The sequence below is a fragment of the Oncorhynchus nerka genome, linkage group LG17 (assembly GCF_034236695.1).
Source record: "Oncorhynchus nerka isolate Pitt River linkage group LG17, Oner_Uvic_2.0, whole genome shotgun sequence".
Classification (NCBI taxonomy): domain Eukaryota; kingdom Metazoa; phylum Chordata; class Actinopteri; order Salmoniformes; family Salmonidae; genus Oncorhynchus; species Oncorhynchus nerka.
In genome coordinates this window covers 5,601,760-5,624,985 of record NC_088412.1, presented here as the reverse complement: position 1 = coordinate 5,624,985, position 23,226 = coordinate 5,601,760, and the positions used below count along the sequence as shown (strand labels likewise).

Here is a 23,226-nt window from a genome sequence, read left to right as displayed (position 1 = left end):
CCTATCAACCACAGGCACAACACACACCCCTATCAACCACAGGCACAACACACACCCCTATCAACCACAGGCACAACACACACCCCTATCAACCAGCACGGCGGGCGGTACCGGCGAGGCCGGTTTCTTAACAGCTTAACCCCCCCAAGCCATAAGACTCCTGAACAGCTAATCAAAGGGCTACCCAGACACCTCTTTTACACTGCTGCTACTCTCTGTTTATTATCTAGTTACTTTAACTCTACCTACATGTACATATTACCTCAATTACCTCGACTAACCGGTGCCCCCGCACATTGACTCCGTACCGGTACCCCCTGTATATAACCTCCACATTGACTCTGTACCGGTACCCCCCTGTATATAGCCTCCACATTGACTCTGTACCGTTACCCCCCTGTATATAGCCTCCACATTGACTCTGTACCGTTACCCCCCTGTATATAGCCTCCACATTGACTCTGTACCGGTACCCCCTGTATATAGTCTCTACATTGACTCTGTACCGGTACCCCCTGTATATTGCCTCCACATTGACTCTGTACCGTAACACCCTGTATATAGCCTCCACATTGACTCTGTACCGTAACACCCTGTATATAGCCTCCACATTGACTCTGTACCGTAATACCCTGTATATAGCCTCCACATTGACTCTGTACCGGTACCCCCTGTATATAGCCTCCACATTGACTCTGTACCGTAACACCATGTATATAGCCTCCACATTGACTCTGTACCGGTACCCCCTGTATATAGTCTCTACATTGACTCTGTACCGTAATACCCTGTATATAGCCTCCACACTGACTCTGTACCGGTACTCCCTGTATATAGCCTCCACATTGACTCTGTACCGGTACCCCCTGTATATTGCCTCCACATTGACTCTGTACCGTAACACCCTGTATATAGCCTCCACATTGACTCTGTACCGTAATACCCTGTATATAGCCTCCACATTGACTCTGTACCGGTACCCCCTGTATATAGCCTCCACATTGACTCTGTACCGTAACACCCTGTATATAGCCTCCACATTGACTCTGTACCGTAATACCCTGTATATAGCCTCCACATTGACTCTGTACCGGTACCCCTGTATATAGCCTCCACATTGACTCTGTACCGGTACCCCCTGTATATAGTCCACATTGATACCCTGTATATAACCTCCACATTGACTCTGTACCGTAATACCCTGTATATAGCCTCCACATTGACTCTGTACCGTAATACCCTGTATATAGCCTCCACATTGACTCTGTACTGGTACCCCCTGTATATAGCCTCCACATTGACTCTGTACCGGTACCCCCCTGTATATAGCCTCCACATTGACTCTGTACTGGTACCCCCTGTATATAGCCTCCACATTGACTCTGTACCGGTTCCCCCTGTATATAGCCTCCACATTGACTCTGTACCGGTACCCCCTGTATATAGCCTCCACATTGACTCTGTACCGTAACACCCTGTATATAGCCTCCACATTGACTCTGTACCGTAACACCCTGTATATAGCCTCCACATTGACTCTGTACCGTAACACCCTGTATATAGCCTCCACATTGACTCTGTACCGTAATAACCTGTATATAGCCTCCACATTGACTCTGTACCCCCACACATTGTTTAAGGGCTTGTAAGTCAGCACCTGTTGTACTCAGCATTTCACAGTAAAGTCAACACCTGTTGTATTCAGCATTTCACAGTAAAGTCAACACCTGTTGTAGTCAGCATTTCACAGTAAAGTCAACACCTGTTGTATTCAGCATTTCACAGTAAAGTCAACACCTGTTGTAGTCAGCATTTCACAGTAAAGTCAACACCTGTTGTATTCAGCATTTCACGGTAAAGTCAACACCTGTTGTAGTCAGCATTTCACAGTAAAGTCAACACCTGTTGTAGTCAGCATTTCACAGTAAAGTCAACACCTGTTGTAGTCAGCATTTCACAGTAAAGTCAACACCTGTTGTAGTCAGCATTTCACAGTAAAGTCAACACCTGTTGTACTCAGCATTTCACAGTAAAGTCAACACCTGTTGTATTCAGCATTTCACGGTAAAGTCAACACCTGTTGTATTCAGCATTTCACAGTAAAGTCAACACCTGTTGTAGTCAGCATTTCACAGTAAAGTCAACACCTGTTGTAGTCAGCATTTCACAGTAAAGTCAACACCTGTTGTACTCAGCATTTCACAGTAAAGTCAACACCTGTTGTATTCAGCATTTCACAGTAAAGTCAACACCTGTTGTATTCAGCATTTCACAGTGAAGTCAACACCTGTTGTATTCAGCATGCAACAAATAACATTTGATTTGAGGTATGAGACACCACACACACACCTATCAACCACATGTACAACACACACACACACACACACACACACACACACACGAAGCACAGAAAGGTACATGAAACCCAGAGGTTTAAGATAATGCCTTGACAAGCCTGTTCAGACCCTTAATGATATCCTATTGTTCTCTTACCATGACATAGTGACGTTGCATCTCTGTCTTCTCATTGGACAGCTTGTCGTACTCCACCTTAAGACTTTAGACAGGGAGACAAGGTGTCAATTTACAGGCGTCTCTCTGAATCCCTCCCCCACCTCCTCCCCAACCTCCTCCATAGGGCTCTGGTCTAAAGTAGTGCACTATATAGGGAATAGGGTTCCATAGGGCTCTGGTCTAAAGTAGTGTACTATTTAGGGAATAGGGCTCTGGTCTAAAGTAGTGTACTATATAGGGAATAGGGCTCTGGTCTAAAGTAGTGTACTATTTAGGGAATAGGGCTCTGGTCTAAAGTAGTGTACTATATAGGGAATAGGGCTCTGGTCTAAAGTAGTGTACTATATAGGGAATAGGGCTCTGGGGAATAGGGCTCTGGTCTAAAGTAGTGTACTATTTAGGGAATAGGGCCCTGGTCTAAAGTAGTGTACTATATAGGGAATAGGGCCCTGGTCTAAAGTAGTGTACTATATAGGGAATAGGGCTACCATATTGCAATGAAATGGGCTTATATGTGACTAGTTATCTGTGATACTGGGCCTGCAGGAACTGACTAGTTACCTGTGATATTGGGCCTGCAGGAACTGACTAGTTAACTGTGATACTGGGCCTGCAGTAACTGACTAGTTAACTGTGATACTGGGCCTGCAGTAACTGACTAGTTACCTGTGATACTGGGCCTGCAGGAACTGACTAGTTACCTGTGATACTGGGCCTGCAGGAACTGACTAGTTACCTGTGATACTGGGCCTGCATGGAACTGACTAGTTACCTGTGATACTGGGCCTGCATGGAACTGACTAGTTACCTGTGATATTGGGCCTGCAGGAACTGACTAGTTACCTGTGATATTGGGCCTGCAGGAACTGACTAGTTACCTGTGATACTGGGCCTGCAGGAACTGACTAGTTACCTGTGATATTGGGCCTGCAGGAACTGACTAGTTAACTGTGATACTGGGCCTGCAGTAACTGACTAGTTACCTGTGATACTGGGCCTGCAGGAACTGACTAGTTACCTGTGATACTGGGCCTGCAGGAACTGACTAGTTACCTGTGATACTGGGCCTGCAGGAACTGACTAGTTACCTGTGATACTGGGCCTGCAGGAACTGACTAGTTACCTGTGATACTGGGCCTGCAGGAACTGACTAGTCACCTGTGATACTGGGCCTGCAGGAACTGACTAGTCACCTGTGATACTGGGCCTGCAGGAACTGACTAGTTACCTGTGATACTGGGCCTGCAGGAACTGACTAGTCACCTGTGATACTGGGCCTGCAGGAACTGACTAGTTACCTGTGATACTGGGCCTGCAGGAACTAACTAGTTACCTGTGATACTGGGCCTGCAGGAACTGAAACTCGTCCTTGATCCTGTCGCAGGACTCTGCTACAGTGAACTTGAACCCAGGCTGACTCGGCTGACCATGTCCAGGTGCCTGAAACAACAAGAGGAGAACATCACATGGTCAGGTCATTAGAGAGATATGATGCACACGCAACAAATACAAGTTTAATCTTCACATTTATTGAAATCAATAGGCTATATTCAGCCCATCATTAGGACAGGTGTGTGTATTTCAGCCCATTATTAGGACAGGTGTATATATCAGACCATCATTAGGACAGGTGTGTATATATCAGCACATCATTAGGACATGTGTATATTTCAGCCCATCATTAGGACAGGACATGTGTATATTTCAGCCCATCATTAGGACATGTGTATATTTCAGCCCATCATTAGGAAAGGACATGTGTATATTTCAGCCCATCATTAGGACATGTGTATATTTCAGCCCATCATTAGGACAGGACATGTGTATATTTCAGCCCATCATTAGGACAGGACATGTGTATATTTCAGCCCATCATTAGGACATGTGTATATTTCAGCCCATCATTAGGACAGGTATATATTTCAGCCCATCATTAGGACATGTGTATATTTCAGCCCATCATTAGGACATGTGTATTTTTGACACTAGATTGGTCAGCCTGTGTCACAGTGTCTCGTAGATTAAATGGGGCATCAGTATTTCACATTGGATGAACAGGAGGCATAAAATATGTTCTAGAACACAACCAAGAGAACACAGACAGAAACGTTCTAGAACACAACCAAGAGAACACTGACAGAAACGTTCTAGAACACAACCAAGAGAACACTGACAGAAACGTTCTAGAACACAACCAAAAATATGTATTCCACCCTGTCTGCTGTTTGGCACTCTGGGACAGTGCTGAAGTGTCTCAGATCTGGTATCAGTTCCCCCCCAGTCCATGTAATATAATTCATAATGAAAGGCAAAACTGATCCTAGATCTGGACTTCTCCTCCGAAAACACTATGTGAACACAGGATTTCATTCACAGATCTAGCTATTATTTGTGTTCCAGATTATAATGAGTGTTTGTCTACGGGTCCATCTGGGGTATCTAACATAACACTCCTAGCTACTGCGGTAGCTATGCCAACAGTAGCGTTCTGACAAAAGGAGGGAGTGACATTTTTTTTTTTTTTTTACAAGCAGCTCCAGACGTGCAGCTCTTGTAATGCCGAGCATAAACACCATCACATTCACGGCACCGCATAAACACCATCACATTCACGGCACCGCATAAACACCATCACATTCACGGCACCGCATAAACACCATCACATTCACGGCACCGCATAAACACCATCACATTCACGGCACCGCATAAACACCATCACATTCACGGCACCGCATAAACACCATCACATTCACGGCACCGCATAAACACCATCACATTCACGGCACCGCATAAACACCATCACATTCACGGCGCCGCATAAACACCATCACATTCACGGCACCGCATAAACACCATCACATTCACGGCACCGCATAAACACCATCACATTCACGGCACCGCATAAACACCATCACATTCACGGCACCGCATAAACACCATCACATTCACCATCACCGCATAAACACCATCACATTCACGGCACCGCATAAACACCATCACATTCACGGCACCGCATAAACACCATCACATTCACGGCACCGCATAAACACCATCACATTCACGGCACCGCATAAACACCATCACATTCACGGCACCGCATAAACACCATCACATTCACGGCACCGCATAAACACCATCACATTCACGGCACCGCATAAACACCATCACATTCACGGCACCGCATAAACACCATCACATTCACGGCACCGCATAAACACCATCACATTCACGGCACCGCATAAACACCATCACATTCACGGCACCGCATAAACACCATCACATTCACGGCATTCCGCATAAACACCATCACATTCACGGCACCGCATAAACACCATCACATTCACGGCGCCCGCATAAACACCATCACATTCACGGCGCCGCATAAACACCATCACATTCACGGCACCGCATAAACACCATCACATTCACGGCACCGCATAAACACCATCACATTCACGGCACCGCATAAACACCATCACATTCACGGCACCGCATAAACACCATCACATTCACGGCACCGCATAAACACCATCACATTCACGGCACCGCATAAACACCATCACATTCACGGCACCGCATAAACACCATCACATTCACGGCACCGCATAAACACCATCACATTCACGGCACCGCATAAACACCATCACATTCACGGCGCCGCATAAACACCATCACATTCACGGCACCGCATAAACACCATCACATTCACGGCACCGCATAAACACCATCACATTCACGGCACCGCATAAACACCATCACATTCACGGCACCGCATAAACACCATCACATTCACGGCGCCGCATAAACACCATCACATTCACGGCGCCGCATAAACACCATCACATTCACGGCGCCGCATAAACACCATCACATTCACGGCGCCGCATAAACACCATCACATTCACGGCGCCGCATAAACACCATCACATTCACGGCGCCGCATAAACACCATCACATTCACGGCACATCGCATAAACACCACCATCACATTCACATCACATTCCGCATAAACACCATCACATTCACGGCACCGCATAAACACCATCACATTCACGGCACCGCATAAACACCATCACATTCACGGCGCCGCATAAACACCATCACATTCACGGCGCCGCATAAACACCATCACATTCACGGCGCCGCATAAACACCATCACATTCACGGCGTTTTACTTCGCATGGATAGATGGGTTGACAGTGCCAGAGAAGAGGGGGTTTGGTCTAAAACATTTTATTTTCTTTCTTTACCTTTGGAAGTCAAAAGCAGATGCCACTTTGGTTTTGTTTATGTGGGAATACAAGTTTGTAATGAAAGTTCAGGTCTGAGAACAGACAAACAGAGACTGGAGGAGAAGGTTCTAGAGCTCAACCAACAGACCCAAGAGAACACAGACAGAAACGTTCTAGAACACAACCAAGAGAACACAGACAGAAACGTTCTAGAACACAACCAAGAGAACACTGACAGAAACGTTCTAGAACACAACCAAGAGAACACTGACAGAAACGTTCTAGAACACAACCAAGAGAACACTGACAGAAACGTTCTAGAACACAACCAAGCACGTAAACAATCATCTCTCCAACATCACACCATTAGACACACACACATTTGACTTCTGATAAGAGTATGATAGCTAATATTGTTGTTAATGTAGCTAGCTAGCTACAGTAAGAGTGTAGCAATAATATTTCAGTCGCTTCAGTTCAAGGCAACATTATGATGAAAAATCTTTTGACAAGACAGATAGCGAGAACAAGACTCAGTTGTTGTAGGACTCTCCTTTCAAAAAAAGAGAAGGATCAAACATTAGAAAAAGGAGGCAACAACGTACGGGATGTCGGCCCTGAGGATACATCTTCAAATGGACCCTTTGTTTATTTGGATGGGAGAAGCGACAGCTTCGGGTCGTCTGGTGATGAGACGGTCAGAGTCTGGCTGGTCTCTGCTCCTCTCACAACAACTGTGGTGGAGGTGGTGGTGGAGGTGGTGGAGGGGTGGTGGAGGAGGTGGAGGAGGAGGAGGTGGTGGAGGAGGTGGAGGGTGGTGGAGGAGGAGGTGGTGGAGGAGGGGGAGGTAGTGGAGGTGGAGGAGGTGGTGGAGGAGGAGGTGGTGGAGAATGGGGAGGAGGTGGAGGAGGAGGAGGTGGTGGAGGAGGTGGAGGAGGTGGTGGTGGAGTAGGAGGTGGTGGATGGGGAGGTGGGGGGAGAGGAGGTGGGGAGGAGAGGAGGTGGGGAGGTGGGGGGAGAGGGAGGAGGTGGGGGGAGAGGAGGTGGGGAGGGAGGAGGTGGGGAGGTGGGGGGAGAGGAGGAGGTGGGGGGGGAGGAGGAGGGGGGGGGGGAGGAGGTGGGGGGGAGGAGGAGGTGGGGGGGTGGAGGAGGAGGAGGTGGAGGTGGGGGAGGAGGGGTGGAGGAGAACTCCTCAAAATCCTTCGTTGAAGACGCGATTTAATCTGTTGGTTGAAAACAGGAGAAGGAAGATTTCAGCCCAAACTGGCTGATAAAAATAATCTGTGTGCAAAAACTGTCACAGGCTAAAAGGATATGTATTACAACAACAACATACACGTGATCATCATTAACTAGCTAACAACAGTAGTTAACATGAGATAGTGCCACATTATTTTTCACACCAGCAGCAGTGTGTCCGATCGTAACCACAGTGTGGCTGTAAATTCCACTTTCACAAACTTGATACAGCAACGACGGCTGGTTTAACGGGAAGATTAACCCCCTTGTTTAGCTAGTCCAAACCTCAGCTAGTATACCCAGCGCTAGTCTCTTACCTGTGTGTTTAGTACTCAGATGATTTGATGTCAAAAGTACACGAATCCGCTTTTAAATCCGTCCCAAAAGGAAGAGGGGGGGGGTGTCTGGATGGCGAGAAGGTTCCTGGATCAACGCAGACCACACCGGGCATCCTCTCCCGGTGCACCCTGCTTCTCTCTCGGTCTAGGACGAAGTTAGCCCATGAAATACGGTCCGGTTCAAGACGAAACGATTTCTCTAGTTTACTTACTGTACTTGAGACGTTTTTTAAATGTATTTTTTTGGGGGGGGAGATGGCTGCTGCTTTAATCCAAAGGTAATGTTCTCATGTACGTCTTCCCCCTCGAATTTGAAAACGTAGCTAACATGGTTAAACAAGAGTTACTCCTTTTCGATAATTGTCACATATCGCAGTTTATCCACAGCAAGCCTTTTTGTCCACCCCCGTCCGGGTCGGTGCCACACACACACACACAGGCATTCTACAGCATCGGGGCTGAAATGGTCGTGAAAGCGCGTCTCTGTCTGTCCAATCAGATTGGCTCTGAATTCTCTGATAGGCTCAGGGAGCTAAACCAGAGTTCTCTGATAGGCTCAGGGGCCTATCAGAGAACGATGTCCCCACGTGGGAGCACTCTGTTTCCACTTGAGCGTTCGTTTTGGGACGCGTTCTTTTCTCTCTCGTCAGAGGAGTCTGTTCGAATCAAAGTGACGTAGGGTAAGGACAGCCTCGGAGGGATTTAAAAGCTGATAGACATAATACTGCTTTATAGTTCATTACTGGTTACTTAATGGTTACCCGAACTATCTGCACCAACGCTATATTGCACAGCCTCTATGCATGAGGGTTATATATATATATATATATATATACCACGAAGCTATATACACACACATATGCATACTGACACAACACAAACAAACACACACACACACACTTTTACACTCGTCAAATGCTGCTAATAATCTGTAATTTATTTTACTCTTATTATCTATCCTGATGCCCAGTCACTTTACCCTGCCTTCATGTACATATCTACCTCTAATACCTTATTATTATCTATCCTGATGCCCAGTCACTTTACCCTGCCTTCATGTACATATCTACCTCTAATACCTTATTATTATCTATCCTGATGCCCAGTCACTTTACCCTGCCTTCATGTACATATCTACCTCTAATACCTTATTATTATCTATCCTGATGCCAAGTCACTTTACCCTGCCTTCATGTACATATCTACCTCTAATACCTTATTATTATCTATCCTGATGCCCAGTCTCTTTACCCTGCCTTCATGTACATATCTACCTCTAATACCTTATTATTATCTATCCTGATGCCAAGTCACTTTACCCTGCCTTCATGTACATATCTACCTCAAATACCTTATTATTATCTATCCTGATGTCTAGTCACTTTACCCTGCCTTCATGTACATATCTACCTCAAATACCTTATTATTATCTATCCTGATGTCTAGTCACTTTACCCTGCCTTCATGTACATATCTACCTCAAATACCTTATTATTATCTATCCTGATGTCTAGTCACTTTACCCTGCCTTCATGTACATATCTACCTCCAAAACCTCGTACCTCTGCACAATGATCTAGTACTGGTCCTCCCTGTATATAGCTCCACATTGATCTGGTACTTCCTGTATATAGCTCCACATTGATCTGGTACTGGTACTCCCTGTATATAGCTCCACATTGATCTGGTACTTCCTGTATATAGCTCCACATTGATCTGGTACTGGTACTCCCTGTATATAGCTCCACATTGATCTGGTACTGGTACTCCCTGTATATAGCTCCACATTGATCTGGTACTCCCTGTATATAGCTTCACATTGATCTGGTACTCCCTGTATATAGCTCCACATTGATCTGGTACTGGTACTCCCTGTATATAGCTCCACATTGATCTGGTACTGGTACTTCCTGTATATAGCTCCACATTGATCTGGTACTGGTACTCCCTGTATATAGCTCCACATTGATCTGGTACTGGTACTTCCTGTATATAGCTCCACATTGATCTGGTACTCCCTGTATATAGCTCCACATTGATCTGGTACTGGTACTTCCTGTATATAGCTCCACATTGATCTGGTACTCCCTGTATATAGCTCCTCATTGATCTGGTACTCCCTGTATATAGCTCCATGTTGATCTGGTACTCCCTGTATATAGCTCCATATTGATCTGGTACTTCCTGTATATAGCTCCATGTTGATCTGGTACTTCCTGTATATAGCTCCACATTGATCTGGTACTTCCTGAATATAGCTCCACATTGATCTGGTACTCCCTGTATATAGCTCCACATTGATCTGGTACTCCCTGTATATAGCTCCACATTGATCTGGTACTGGTACTCCCTGTATATAGCTCCACATTGATCTGGTTCTCCCTGTATATAGCTCCACATTGATCTGGTACTCCCTGTATATAGCTCCACATTGATCTGGTACCCTCTGTATATAGCTCCTCATTGATCTGGTACTTCCTGTATATAGCTCCATGTTGATCTGGTACTTCCTGTATATAGCTCCATATTGATCTGGTACTTCCTGTATATAGCTCCACATTGACCTGGTACTCCCTGTATATAGCTCCACATTGATCTGGTACTGGTACTTCCTGTATATAGCTCCACATTGATCTGGTACTGGTACTCCCTGTATATAGCTCCACATTGATCAGGTACTTCATGTATATAGCTCCACATTGATCTAGTACTGGTACTTCCTGTATATAGCTCCACATTGATCTGGTACTTCCTGTATATAGCTCCACATTGAGCTGGTACTGGTACTCCCTGTATATAGCTCCACATTGATCTGGTACTGGAACTCCCTGTATATAGCTCCATGTTGATCTGGTACTTCCTGTATATAGCTCCACATTCTTGTGTATTTTATTCCTCTTTTTCTACTATCAATTACTTTTTAACTCTGTATCGTTGGGAAGGGTTCCTAAAACAAGCATTTCACGGTTAAATCTACACCCGTTGCATTCAGCACATGTGACAAATAAAATGTTATTTTCACCGGTTTCCTCCTGTCACGTGACCAAATTGCTGGCCGGTGCAGTCAAATGGAACGCACCTAAAATGATATCTGACGTCATCCTTTTCGCCCTATCCTACATTTTGTCGACGTTATTGTAACTAGGATAATACTAAGTCAACATACTTACTCTGCATATTCTATAGATGTGCTTAGTGTCTTTTTTTTTTTTGCAAGCATTTTTGAATTTGCGATATGCCATAGGCCTACATTTCAAAATATGTGCTCTCGGTTCAGAACAAACAGTTCGGCTGCGCCTGCTCGTTGCCTGGGTACGGTCTGAAAGGAGTGGCACGAGAGCTAAACATCCGGTACCCAGGCTATCCTGCGAAGTGCGAACTATGTCCTTTGATGCATGTAATAGTACATTTTTGCGTAAATGGGTAACATCATGTGGGTAAGATTATGTAGGCGTTGTCTCATCATAATCATTGAACCATTCACGAATTTCTATTACAGTTCATCTAGCTACAAACCCTGAATACGTAATTAGCCTTATAGGCAATATAGAAAATAAATGCCTAGCCACAATGGTTCCTCATCTTTTTTCGGTTACTGAGCTACCACCTGAATTTTGCTCTGCCAGGAATAACCCTGAAGTACCTCTCCGTGTGCATTTTACTAGTAAGCCCTATGGTCTCACGAGTCCTCTCAATTACCCCTGTGGATGGGCCAAGTAACCCGGTTTGAGAACGAAATACTGGCCAAATGGATATATGGTTATTATATTGCTGTTTACTAAAATGCATAGCATCTTAACAACATATAGATCAGAGTGTACATGTCAACATCTGGATGTTGCTGAGCTCGGGATGATTGTTCAAGATCTGATCTGCGTGAACGACATTTTAACAAGCTTTCGCATGCCTGAGCTCGCACAGAGCTCCACAATTTACAGCGGCTCTGACCCACGTGGGTTCCCTTCACAGACTTTACAAGCTCCTCGTCCAATCGCTGTGCAGCACTCTTACTCGCTTGATTGCTATTGGTCGGGTTGTTTCAAGCCTGTTTACGCAAGAGCTAGGCTGTCAATCAAGGCCACGCGGGGGTCAAAAGCACTAACAAAATGTCTGCTCCTCGGTCCGGGGTACTGCTCTGGCGGTGAATAGTGGGGGCTGCCCGGAATGGATGCTTCATTAATTATCTTAGAATGCCTTTCCTTTCCAGTCCAAACAATCTGTTCTGTTAGGCACCACGTGGTAATGAGAGTCTAGATTAAACAATAGGGGAGGGGGTGGGGTGGGGGGGAGCATGAAAACACTTACTAACAAGCTGAAGTGGTGTTTGTTGTTATCTCCAAGGAATTCATTAATTCAATGATCAAACATGATGGGAATGAAATCAACATATTCTGTTCATGTAATCTTACTAGTGGCGACTGGAATACGATCACGTTCCGCAAACAGTCGAATGAGCAACAGAATCATTCAGGTGCGATCGTGTCAGTTGGAACATGCATAGAGTATTACGTAAAGCCATATGATAAGTAAATATGTATTCAGTTGATAGGCTATGTTTACATAATGAAAAGGTCATGAATTCATTGTAAAGTATTGTGGTACTTTGTCCTTCTTCAACTGTCACTAAACTAAACTTCTACATCAGGCCTTTTTTCAAATCAAACTTTGATTTGATTTGAAGCACAAACTATCAAAATTACAGTTTGAATCTCTCGCTACATATATATATATATATATATATATATATATGATCAAGCATAGTGTAGCTTTGCTGGTATTTGTGGTGTAGGTTAGGAACTACACAGTGAAACACATTAAGATGATGAGAATGACTGAACACAATTGTCCAAATTTGATTTGATTCTCACCAACAAAGCAAAGGGCTGTGGGATATGTGTGTTATTTCCAAGGTAGAGAGGAGAAGAACTGGTCTGTGAGAAATTCGAGCAGTATTGTACACAGGCTAAATCTTTCACAGGCTACCGCCCACATGCCTTTCAATAGAGAGTGATCTTAGGAGGAAGTCCACTGTGTTCATCTCACCCTGCACTAAACATAAATAACATGAACACATCTACTTCTACTAAGCTTCTCAGTAAAGCAATACAATGAAGTAAGCCTCCCCGATGAAAAGTGCTGAAAATAACCCACTTTAACATACGTAAATAGCTTAAATCAAATCAAAATCAAATGTATTTATAAAGCCCTTCGTACATCAGCTGATATCTCAAAGTGCTGTACAGAAACCCAGCCTAAAACCCCAAACAGCAAGCAATGCAGGTGTAGAAGCACGGTGGCTAGGAAAAACTCCCTAGAAAGGCCTAAACCTAGGAAGAAACCTAGAGAGGAACCAGGCTATGTGGGGTGGCCAGTCCTCTTCTGGCTGTGCCGGGTGGAGATTATAACAGAACATGGCCAAGATGTTCAAATGTTCATAAATGACCAGCATGGTCCAATAATAATAAGGCAGAACAGTTGAAACTGGAGCAGCAGCACAGTCAGGTGGACTGGGGACAGCAAGGAGTCATCATGTCAGGTAGTCCTGGGGCACGGTCCTAGGGCTCAGGTCAGTTGAAACTGGAGCAGCAGCATGGCCAGGTGGACTGGGACAGCAAGGAGTCATCATGTCAGGTAGTCCTGAGGCATGGTCCTAGGGCTCAGGTCCTCCGAGAGAGAGAAAGAAAGAGAGAATTAGAGAGAGCACACTTAAATTCACACAGGACACCGAATAGGACAGGAGAAGTACTCCAGATTTAACAAACTGACCCTAGCCCCCCGACACATAAACTACTGCAGCATAAATACTGGAGGCGGAGACAGGAGGGGTCAGGAGACACTGTGGCCCCATCCGAGGACACCCCCGGACAGGGCCAAACAGGAAGGATATAACCCCACCCACTTTGCCAAAGCACAGCCCCCACACCACTAGAGGGATATCTTCAACCAACCAACTTACCATCCTGAGACAAGGCTGAGTATAGCCCACAAAGATCTCCGCCACGGCACAACCCAAGGGGGGGACGCCAACCCAGACAGGATGACCACATCAGTGACTCAACCCACTCAGGTGACGCACCCCTCCAAGGGACGGCATGAGAGAGCCCCAGTAAGCCAGTGACTCAGCCCCTGTAATAGGGTTAGAGGCAGAGAATCCCAGTGGAAAGAGAGGAACCGGCCAGGCAGAGACAGCAAGGGTGGTTCGTTGCTCCAGAGCCTTTCCGTTCACCTTCCCACTCCTGGGCCAGACTACACTCAATCATATGACCCACTGAAGAGATGAGTCTTCAGTAAAGACTTAAAGGTTGAGACCGAGTTTGCGTCTCTGACATGGGTAGGCAGACCGTTCCATAAAAATGGAGCTCTATAGGAGAAAGCCCTGCCTCCAGCTGTTTGCTTAGAAATTCTAGGGACAATTAGGAGGCCTGCGTCTTGTGACCGTAGCGTACGTGTAGGTATGTACGGCAGGACTAAATCAGAGAGATAGGTAGGAGCAAGCCCATGTAATGCTTTGTAGGTTAGCAGTAAAACCTTGAAATCAGCCCTTGCTTTGACAGGAAGCCAGTGTAGGGAGGCTAGCACTGGAGTAATATGATCACATTTGTGGGTTCTAGTCAGGATTCTAGCAGCCGTATTTAGCACTAACTGAAGTTTATTTAGTGCTTTATCCGGGTAGCCGGAAAGTAGAGCATTGCAGTAGTCTAACCTAGAAGTGACAAAAGAATGGATACATTTTTCTGCATTATTTTTGGACAGAAAGTTTCTGATTTTTGCAATGTTACGTAGATGGAAAAAAGCTGTCCTCGAAATGGTCTTGATATGTTCTTCAAAAGAGAGATCAGGGACCAGAGTAACGCCGAGGTCTTTCACAGTTTTATTTGAGACGTCTGTTTTGTCCGAGTTTAAAAGTAGAACGTTTGCAGCCATCCACTTCCTTATGTCTGAAACACATGCTTCTAGCAAGGGCAATTTCTGGGCTTCACCATGTTTCATTGAAGTGTCCAGCTGTGTGTCATCCGCATAGCAGTGAAAGTTAACATTATGTTTTCGAATGACATCCCCAAAAGGTTAAATATATAGTGAAAGCAATAGTGGTCCTAAAACGGAACCTTGAGGAACACCGAAATGTACAGTTGATTTGTCATTTACCACCTTCACAAGTGCAGTCTCAGTGCTGTGATGGGGTCTAAAACCAGACTGAAGCATTTCGTATACATTGTTTGTCTTCAGGAAGGCAGTGAGTTGCTGCGCAACAGCCTTTTCAAAAAATGTTGAGAGGAATGGAAGATTCGATATAGGCCGATAGTTTTTTATATTTTCGTTTGGCTTTTTCAAGAGAGGCTTTATTACTGCCACTTTTAGTGACTGTGGTACACATCCGGTGGATAAAGAGCCGTTTATTATGTTCAACATAGGAGGGACAAGCACAGGAAGCCGCTCTTTCAGTAGTTTAGTTGGAATAGGGACCAGTATGCAGCTTGAAGGTTTAGAGGCCATGATTATTTTCATCATTGTGTCAAGACATATAGTACTAAAACACTTGAGCGTCTCTCTTGATCCTAGGTCCTGGCAGAGTTGTGCAGACTCAGGACAACTGAGCTTTGAAGGAATACGCAGATTTAAAGAGGAGTCCGTAATTTGCTTTCTAATAATCATGATCTTTTCCTCAAAGAAGTTCATGAATTTATCACTGCTAAAGTGAAAGCCATCCTCTCTTGGGGAATGCTGCTTTTTAGTTAGCTTTGCGACAGTATCGAAAAGGAATTTCGGATTGTTCTTATTTTCCTCAATTAAGTTAGAAAAATAGGATGATCGAGCAGCAGTAAGGGCTCTTCGGTACTGCACGGTACTGTCTTTCCAAGCTAGTCGGAAGACTTCCAGTTTGGTGTGGCGCCATTTCCGTTCCAATTTTCTGGAAGCTTGCTTCAGAGCTCGGGTATTTTCTGTGTACCAGGGAGCTAGTTTCTTATGAGAAATGTTTTTAGTTTTTAGGGGTGCAACTGCATCTAGGGTATTGTGCAAGGTTAAATTGAGTTCCTCAGTTAGGTGGTTAACTGATTTTTGTCCTCTGGCGTCCTTGGGTAGACAGAGGGAATCTGGAAGGACATCAATGAATCTTTGTGTTGTCTGTGAATTTATAGCACAACTTTTGATGTTCCTTGGTTGGGGTCTGAGCAGATTATTTGTTGCAATTGCAAACGTAATAAAATGGTGGTCCGATAGTCCAGGATTGTGAGGAAAAACATTAAGATCCACAACATTTATTCCATGGGACAAAACTAGGTCCAGAGTATGACTGTGACAGTGAGTGGGTCCTGAGACATGTTGGACAAAAACCCACTGAGTCGATGATGGCTCCGAAAGCCTTTTGGAGTGGGTCTGTGGACTTTTCCATGTGAATATTAAAGTCACCAAAGATTAGAATATTATCTGCTATGACTACAAGGTCCGATAGGAATTCAGGGAACTCAATGAGGAACGCTGTATATGGCCCAGAAGGCCTGTAAAACAGTAGCTATAAAAAGTGATTGAGTAGGCTGCATAGATTTCATGACTAGAAGCTCAAAAGACGAAAACATCATTTTTTTTTTGTAAATTGAAATTTGCTATCGTAAATGTTAGCAACACCTCCGCCTTTACGGGATGCACGGGGGATATGGTCACTAGTGTAGCCAGGACGTGAGGCCTCATTTAACACAGTAAATTCATCAGGCTTAAGCCATGTTTCAGTCAGGCCAATCACATCAAGATTATGATCAGTGATTAGTTCATTGACTATAATTGCCTTTGAAGTAAGGGATCTAACATTATGTAGCCCTATTTTGAGATGTGAGGTATCACGATCTCTTTCAATAATGACAGGAATGGAGGAGGTCTTTATCTTAGTGAGATTGCTAAGGCGAACACCACCATGTTTAGTTTTGCCCAACCTAGGTCGAGGCACAGACACGGTCTCAATGGTGATAGCTGAGCTGATTACACTGACTGTGCTAGTGGCAGACTCCACTATGCTGGCAGGCTGGCTAACAGCCTGCTGCCTGGCCTGCACCCTATTTCATTGTGGAGCTAGAGGAGTTAGAGCCCTGTCTATGTTGGTAGATAAGATGAGAGCACCCCTCCAGCTAGGATGGAGTCCGTCACTCCTCAGCAGGTCAGGCTTGGTCCTGTTTGTGGGTGAGTCCCAGAAAGAGGGCCAATTATCTACAAATTCTATCTTTTGGGAGGGGCAGAAAACAGTTTTCAACCAGCGATTGATTTGTGAGACTCTGCTGTAGAGCTCATCACTCCCCCTAACTGGGAGGGGCCAGAGACAATTACTCGATGCCGACACATCTTTCTAGCTGATTTACACGCAGAAGCTATGTTGCGCTTGGTGATCTCTGACTGTTTCATCCTAACATCGTTGGTGCCGACGTGGATAACAATATCTCTATACTCTCTACACTCGCCAGTTTTAGCTTTAGCCAGCACCATCTTCAGATTAGCCTTAACGTCGGTAGCCCTGCCCCCGGGTAAACAGTGTATGATCGCTGGATGATTCGCTTTAAGTCTAATACTGCGGGTAATGGAGTCGCCAATGACTAGAGTTTTCAATTTGTCAGAGCTAATGGTGGGAAGCTTCGGCGTCTCAGACCCCGTAACGGGAGGAGTAGAGACCAGAGAAGACTCGGCCTCTGACACCGACCCGCTGCTTAATGGGGAAAACCGGTTGAAAGTTTCTGTCGGCTGAATGAGCGACACCGGTTGAGCGTTCCTACAGCATTTCCTTCCAGAAACCGTGAGAAAATTGTCCGGCTGCGGGGACTGTGCCAGGGGATTTATACTACTATCTGTACTTACTGGTGGCACAGACGCTGTTTCATCCTTTCCTACTCTGAAATTACCCTTGCCTAACGATTGCGTCTGAAGCTGGGCTTGTAGCACAGCTATCCTCCCCGTAAGGCGATCGTTCTCCTGTATATTATGAGTACAGCGACTGCAATTAGAAGGCATCATGTTAATGTTACTACTTAGCTTCGGCTGTTGGAGGTCCTGACGAACCACGTCCAGATAAAGCGTCCGGAGTGAAAAAGTTGAGGGAAAAAACAAAAATATAAACGGTAATTAAAAAAGTAAAAACCGTTAAAGTTGTCAGGTAGCAAAATAGGTTGGCAACAAAACGCACAGCAACTCGTAAACAAGTCTGCAAGTTGTGACCGGAAATGACGTGATCTCTCAAGAGATAACAAGGTTCACAAAGTCAATAACTTGCTTGTAACAGATGACACATATAACACATTCATATCCTGACTATCTCTGAAACTCACTTAGATAATACCTTTGATGATACAGTGGTAGCAAGACATGGTTATAACATCTATAGAAGAGACAGAAATGCCAAAGGTGGAGGTGCTGCTGTTTATATTCTTAACCACATTCCTGTAAAGATTAGAGAGGGTCTCATGTTAAATACTGTTGAAGTAATATGGCTACATGTTCATCTGCCTCACCTAAAGCCCATTCTGGTGGGAAGCTGCTATAGACAGTCAGTATCTGGATAATGTTAAATACTGTTGAAGTAATATGGCTACATGTTCATCTGCCTCACCTAAAGCCCATTCTGGTGGGAAGCTGCTATAGACAGTCAGTATCTGGATAATGTTAAATACTGTTGAAGTAATATGGCTACAGGTTCATCTGCCTCAACCTAAAGCCCATTCTGGAGGGAAGCTGCTATAGACCACCTAGTGCTAACAGTCAGTGTCTGGATAATGTGTGTGAAATGCTTGATACTGTATGTGATATCAACAAAGAGGTATATTTTCTGGGTGATTTCAGTATTGACTGGCTTTTATCAAACTGCCCTCTCAAGGAAAAGCTTGAATCTGTAACCAGTGCCTGCATCCGGGTTCAGGTTGTCAGTCAACCTACCAGGGTAGTTACAAACAGCACAGGAATAAAATCATCAACATGTATTGATCACATCTTTACTAACGCTGCAGACATTTGCTCTAAAGCAGTATCCAGATCCATAGGATGTAGTGATCACAATATAGTAGCCATATCTAGGAAAACCACAGTTCCAAAGGCTGGGCCTAGTATAGTGTATAAGAGGTCAGGCTGGGCCTAATATAGTGTATAAGAGGTCAGGCTGGGCCTAATATAGTGTATAAGAGGTCAGGCTGGGCCTAATATAGTGTATAAGAGGTCAGGCTGGGCCTAATATAGTGTATAAGAGGTCAGGCTGGGCCTAATATAGTGTATAAGAGGTCAGGCTGGGCCTAATATAGTGTATAAGAGGTCCGGCTGGGCCTAATATAGTGTATAAGAGGTCAGGCTGGGCCTAATATAGTGTATAAGAGGTCAGGCTGCGCCTAATATAGTGTATAAGAGGTCAGGCTGGGCCTAATATAGTGTATAAGAGGTCAGTGTAATATAGTATAAGAGGTCAGGCTGGGCCTAATATAGTGTATAAGAGGTCAGGCTGGGCCTAATATAGTGTATAAGAGGTCAGGCTGGGCCTAATATAGTGTATAAGAGGTCAGGCTGGGCCTAATATAGTGTATAAGAGGTCAGGCTGGGCCTAATATAGTGTATAAGAGGTCAGGCTGGGCCTAATATAGTGTATAAGAGGTCAGGCTGGGCCTAATATAGTGTATAAGAGGTCAGGCTGGGCCTAATATAGTGTATAAGAGGTCCGGCTGGGCCTAATATAGTGTATAAGAGGTCAGGCTGGGCCTAATATAGTGTATGAGAGGTCAGGCTGGGCCTAATATAGTGTATGAGAGGTCAGGCTGGGCCTAATATAGTGTATAAGAGGTCAGGCTGGGCCTAATATAGTGTATGAGAGGTCAGGCTGGGCCTAATATAGTGTATGAGAGGTCATACAATACGTTCTGTAGTGAATCTTATGTTGTTGATGTAAATAACATTTGTTGGTCTGTAGTTTGTAATGAGGAGCAACCAGACGCTGCTGGTCTGTGGTGTGTAATGAGGAGCAACCAGACGCTGCTGGTCTGTGGTGTGTAATGAGGAGCAACCAGACGCTGCTGGTCTGTGGTGTGTAATGAGGAGCAACCAGACGCTGCTGGTCTGTGGTGTGTAATGAGGAGCAACCAGACGCTGCTGGTCTGTGGTGTGTAATGAGGAGCAACCAGACGCTGCTGGTCTGTGGTGAGTAACGAGGAGCAACCAGACGCTGTTGGTCTGTAACGAGGAGCAACCAGACGCTGCTGGTCTGTGGTGTGTAATGAGGAGCAACCAGACGCTGCTGGTCTGTGGTGTGTAATGAGGAGCAACCAGACGCTGCACTTGACACATTTATGAACTTGCTCATCCCAGTTACTAATAAGCAGGAACCCATTGACTGTAAAATGACTGTAAAAAACTGTTAAATCCCCTGTGGATTGATGAGGAATTGAAAAATTGGTTGAGGAGGATGAGGCAAAAGGAAAAGCAAATAAGTCTTCACAAATAACTGAATGGCAAGTAAGTCTGGCTGCACAAACAATTGGCAAATGTACTGCAAATTGAGAAATCATGTGACTAAACTGAATTAAAAAGAAGAAGAAAAAAACACGATGAAATAAAGATAAATGACACGAAGAATGATATTGAAAAGCTTTGGAGCTTTTTCTTATATTACATTTTTGGGAACCAAGGCTCAGCTCCATCATTCATTGAATCAGATGGTTCATTCATCACAACAAAAAAAAAAAAAGTGGGTGAGAAAATTATTGTTGTCTATCAACAATGACAAGCCGCCATGGTTTGACAACTGGGATGGAAAATTACTGAGGATAATAGCGGACGATATTGCCACATTTTTTTATTTTAAGCCTACTAGAAAGTGTGTGGCCCTCAGGCCTGGAGGGAAGCTAAAGTTATTCCTCTACCTAAGAATAGTAAAGCCTCCTTTACGGGCTCAAACAGCTGATCAATCAGCCTGTTACCAACCCTTAGTAAAAAAAAAATGTGAATGTGTCTGACCAGATACAATGCTATTTCGCAGTGAATAAATTGACAACAGACTTTCAGCATGCTTATAGACGACATTCAACAAGCCACAGCACTTACTTCAGCATAAATTACGGATGATTGGCTGAGAGAAATTGATGCTTAAAAAGATTGTGGGAGCTGTTTTGTTAGACTTCAGTGCAGCTTTTGACATTATCAATCATAGTCTGCTGCTGTTAAAACGTATGTGTTATGGCTTTTTGCTATAATGTGGATAAAGAGTTACCTGTTAACAGAACACAGGTGTTTGGCTTTACACCCCCTGCTATAATGTGGATAAAGAGTTACTTGTTAACAGAACACAGAGGGTGTTATGGCTTTACACCCCCTGCTATAATGTGGATAAAGAGTTACCTGTCTAACAGAACACAGAGGGTGTTATGACTTTACACCCCCTGCTATAATGTGGATAAAGAGTTACTTGTCTAACAGAACACAGAGGGTGTTATGGCTTTACACCCCCTGCTATAATGTGGATAAAGAGTTACCTGTCTAACAGAACACAGAGGGTGTTATGGCTTTACACCCCCTGCTATAATGTGGATAAAGAGTTACTTGTCTAACAGAACACAGAGGGTGTTATGGCTTTACACCCCCTGCTATAATGTGGATAAAGAGTTAAAGAGTTACTTGTCTAACAGAACACAGAGGGTGTTCTTTAATGGAAGCCTCTCAACCATTATCCAGGTAGAATCAGGAATTCCTCAGGGCAGCTGTCTAGGCCCCTTGCTTCATTCAATCTTTACTAACGACCTGCCACTGGCTCTAAGTAAAGCCAGTGTGTCTATGTATGTGGATGACTCAACACTATACACGTCAACTACTACAGCGACTGAAATGACTGCAACACTTAACAAAGAGATGCATTTAGTTTCAGAATGGGTGGCAAGGAATATGTTAGTCCTAAATATTTCCAAAACTTTAAGCATTGTATTTGTGACAAATGATTCACTAAACCTTTAAACTTAGCTACATCTTATAATAAATGTGGAAATTGAGCAAGTTGAGGTGACTAAACTGCTTGGAGTTACCCTAGATTGTAAACTGTCTTGGTCAAAGCATACTGATACAACAGTAGCTAAGATGGGGAGAAGATCTACCTCCTACAGGCCCTAGTTTCTACCTTCTTAACAACACTATCAACAAGGCAGGTCCTACATGCCCTAGTTTCTTTCTACCTTCTTAACAACACTATCAACAAGGCTGGTCCTACAGGCCCTAGTTTCTACCTTCTTAACAACACTATCAACAAGGCAGGTCCTACATGCCCTAGTTTCTTTCTACCTTCTTAACAACACTATCAACAAGGCTGGTCCTACAGGCCCTAGTTTCTACCTTCTTAACAACACTATCAACAAGGCAGGTCCTACAGGCCCTAGTTTTGTTGCACCTGGACTACTGTTCAGTCATGTGGTCAGGTGCCACAAAGAGGGACTTAGGAAAATTGCAATGGGCTCAGAACAGGGCAGCACAGCTGGCCTTTGGATGTACACAGAGAGCTAACATTAATAATATCCATGTTAATCTCTTCTGGCTCAAAGTGGAGGAGAGATTGACTTCATCACTGCTTGTATTTATGAGAGGTATTGACATGTTGAATGTACCGAGCTGTCTGTTTGAACTACTGGCACACAGCTTGGACAGACTGTGAAGCAACACAAACATAGACACAGGCACATGCGCACACAGACAATAACATACGCACTATACACACACATACAGATGGATTTAGTACTGTAGATATGTGGTATTGGTGGAGTAGGGGCCTGAGGGCACACAGTGTGTTGTAGATATGTGGTAGTGGTGGAGTAGGGGCCTGAGGGCACACAGTGTGTTGTAGATATGTGGTAGTGGTGGAGTAGGGGCCTGAGAGCACACAGTGTACTGTAGATATGTGGTATTGGTGGAG

The 23,226-nt window shown here is 44.5% G+C and overlaps 2 protein-coding genes across 2 annotated transcripts in view; both read right to left on the bottom strand.

The window, feature by feature from the left end:
- The window catches only part of tle3a (TLE family member 3, transcriptional corepressor a), a 191,914-nt gene extending 184,249 nt beyond the window's left edge, over positions 1–7,665 (bottom strand). The window contains exons 1-3 of the mRNA XM_065002855.1: positions 7,353–7,665; positions 3,848–3,954; positions 2,494–2,557 (exon numbers count right to left, since the gene is read on the bottom strand). Coding sequence (XP_064858927.1) covers positions 2,494–2,557; positions 3,848–3,954; positions 7,353–7,376 — 195 coding nt within the window. The 5' untranslated portion in view covers positions 7,377–7,665. The remainder of the gene's footprint in view (positions 1–2,493; positions 2,558–3,847; positions 3,955–7,352) is intronic.
- Positions 1–23,226, bottom strand: part of LOC135561317 (uncharacterized) — a 755,535-nt gene that overhangs the window by 248,599 nt on the left and 483,710 nt on the right. The window lies entirely within an intron of this gene.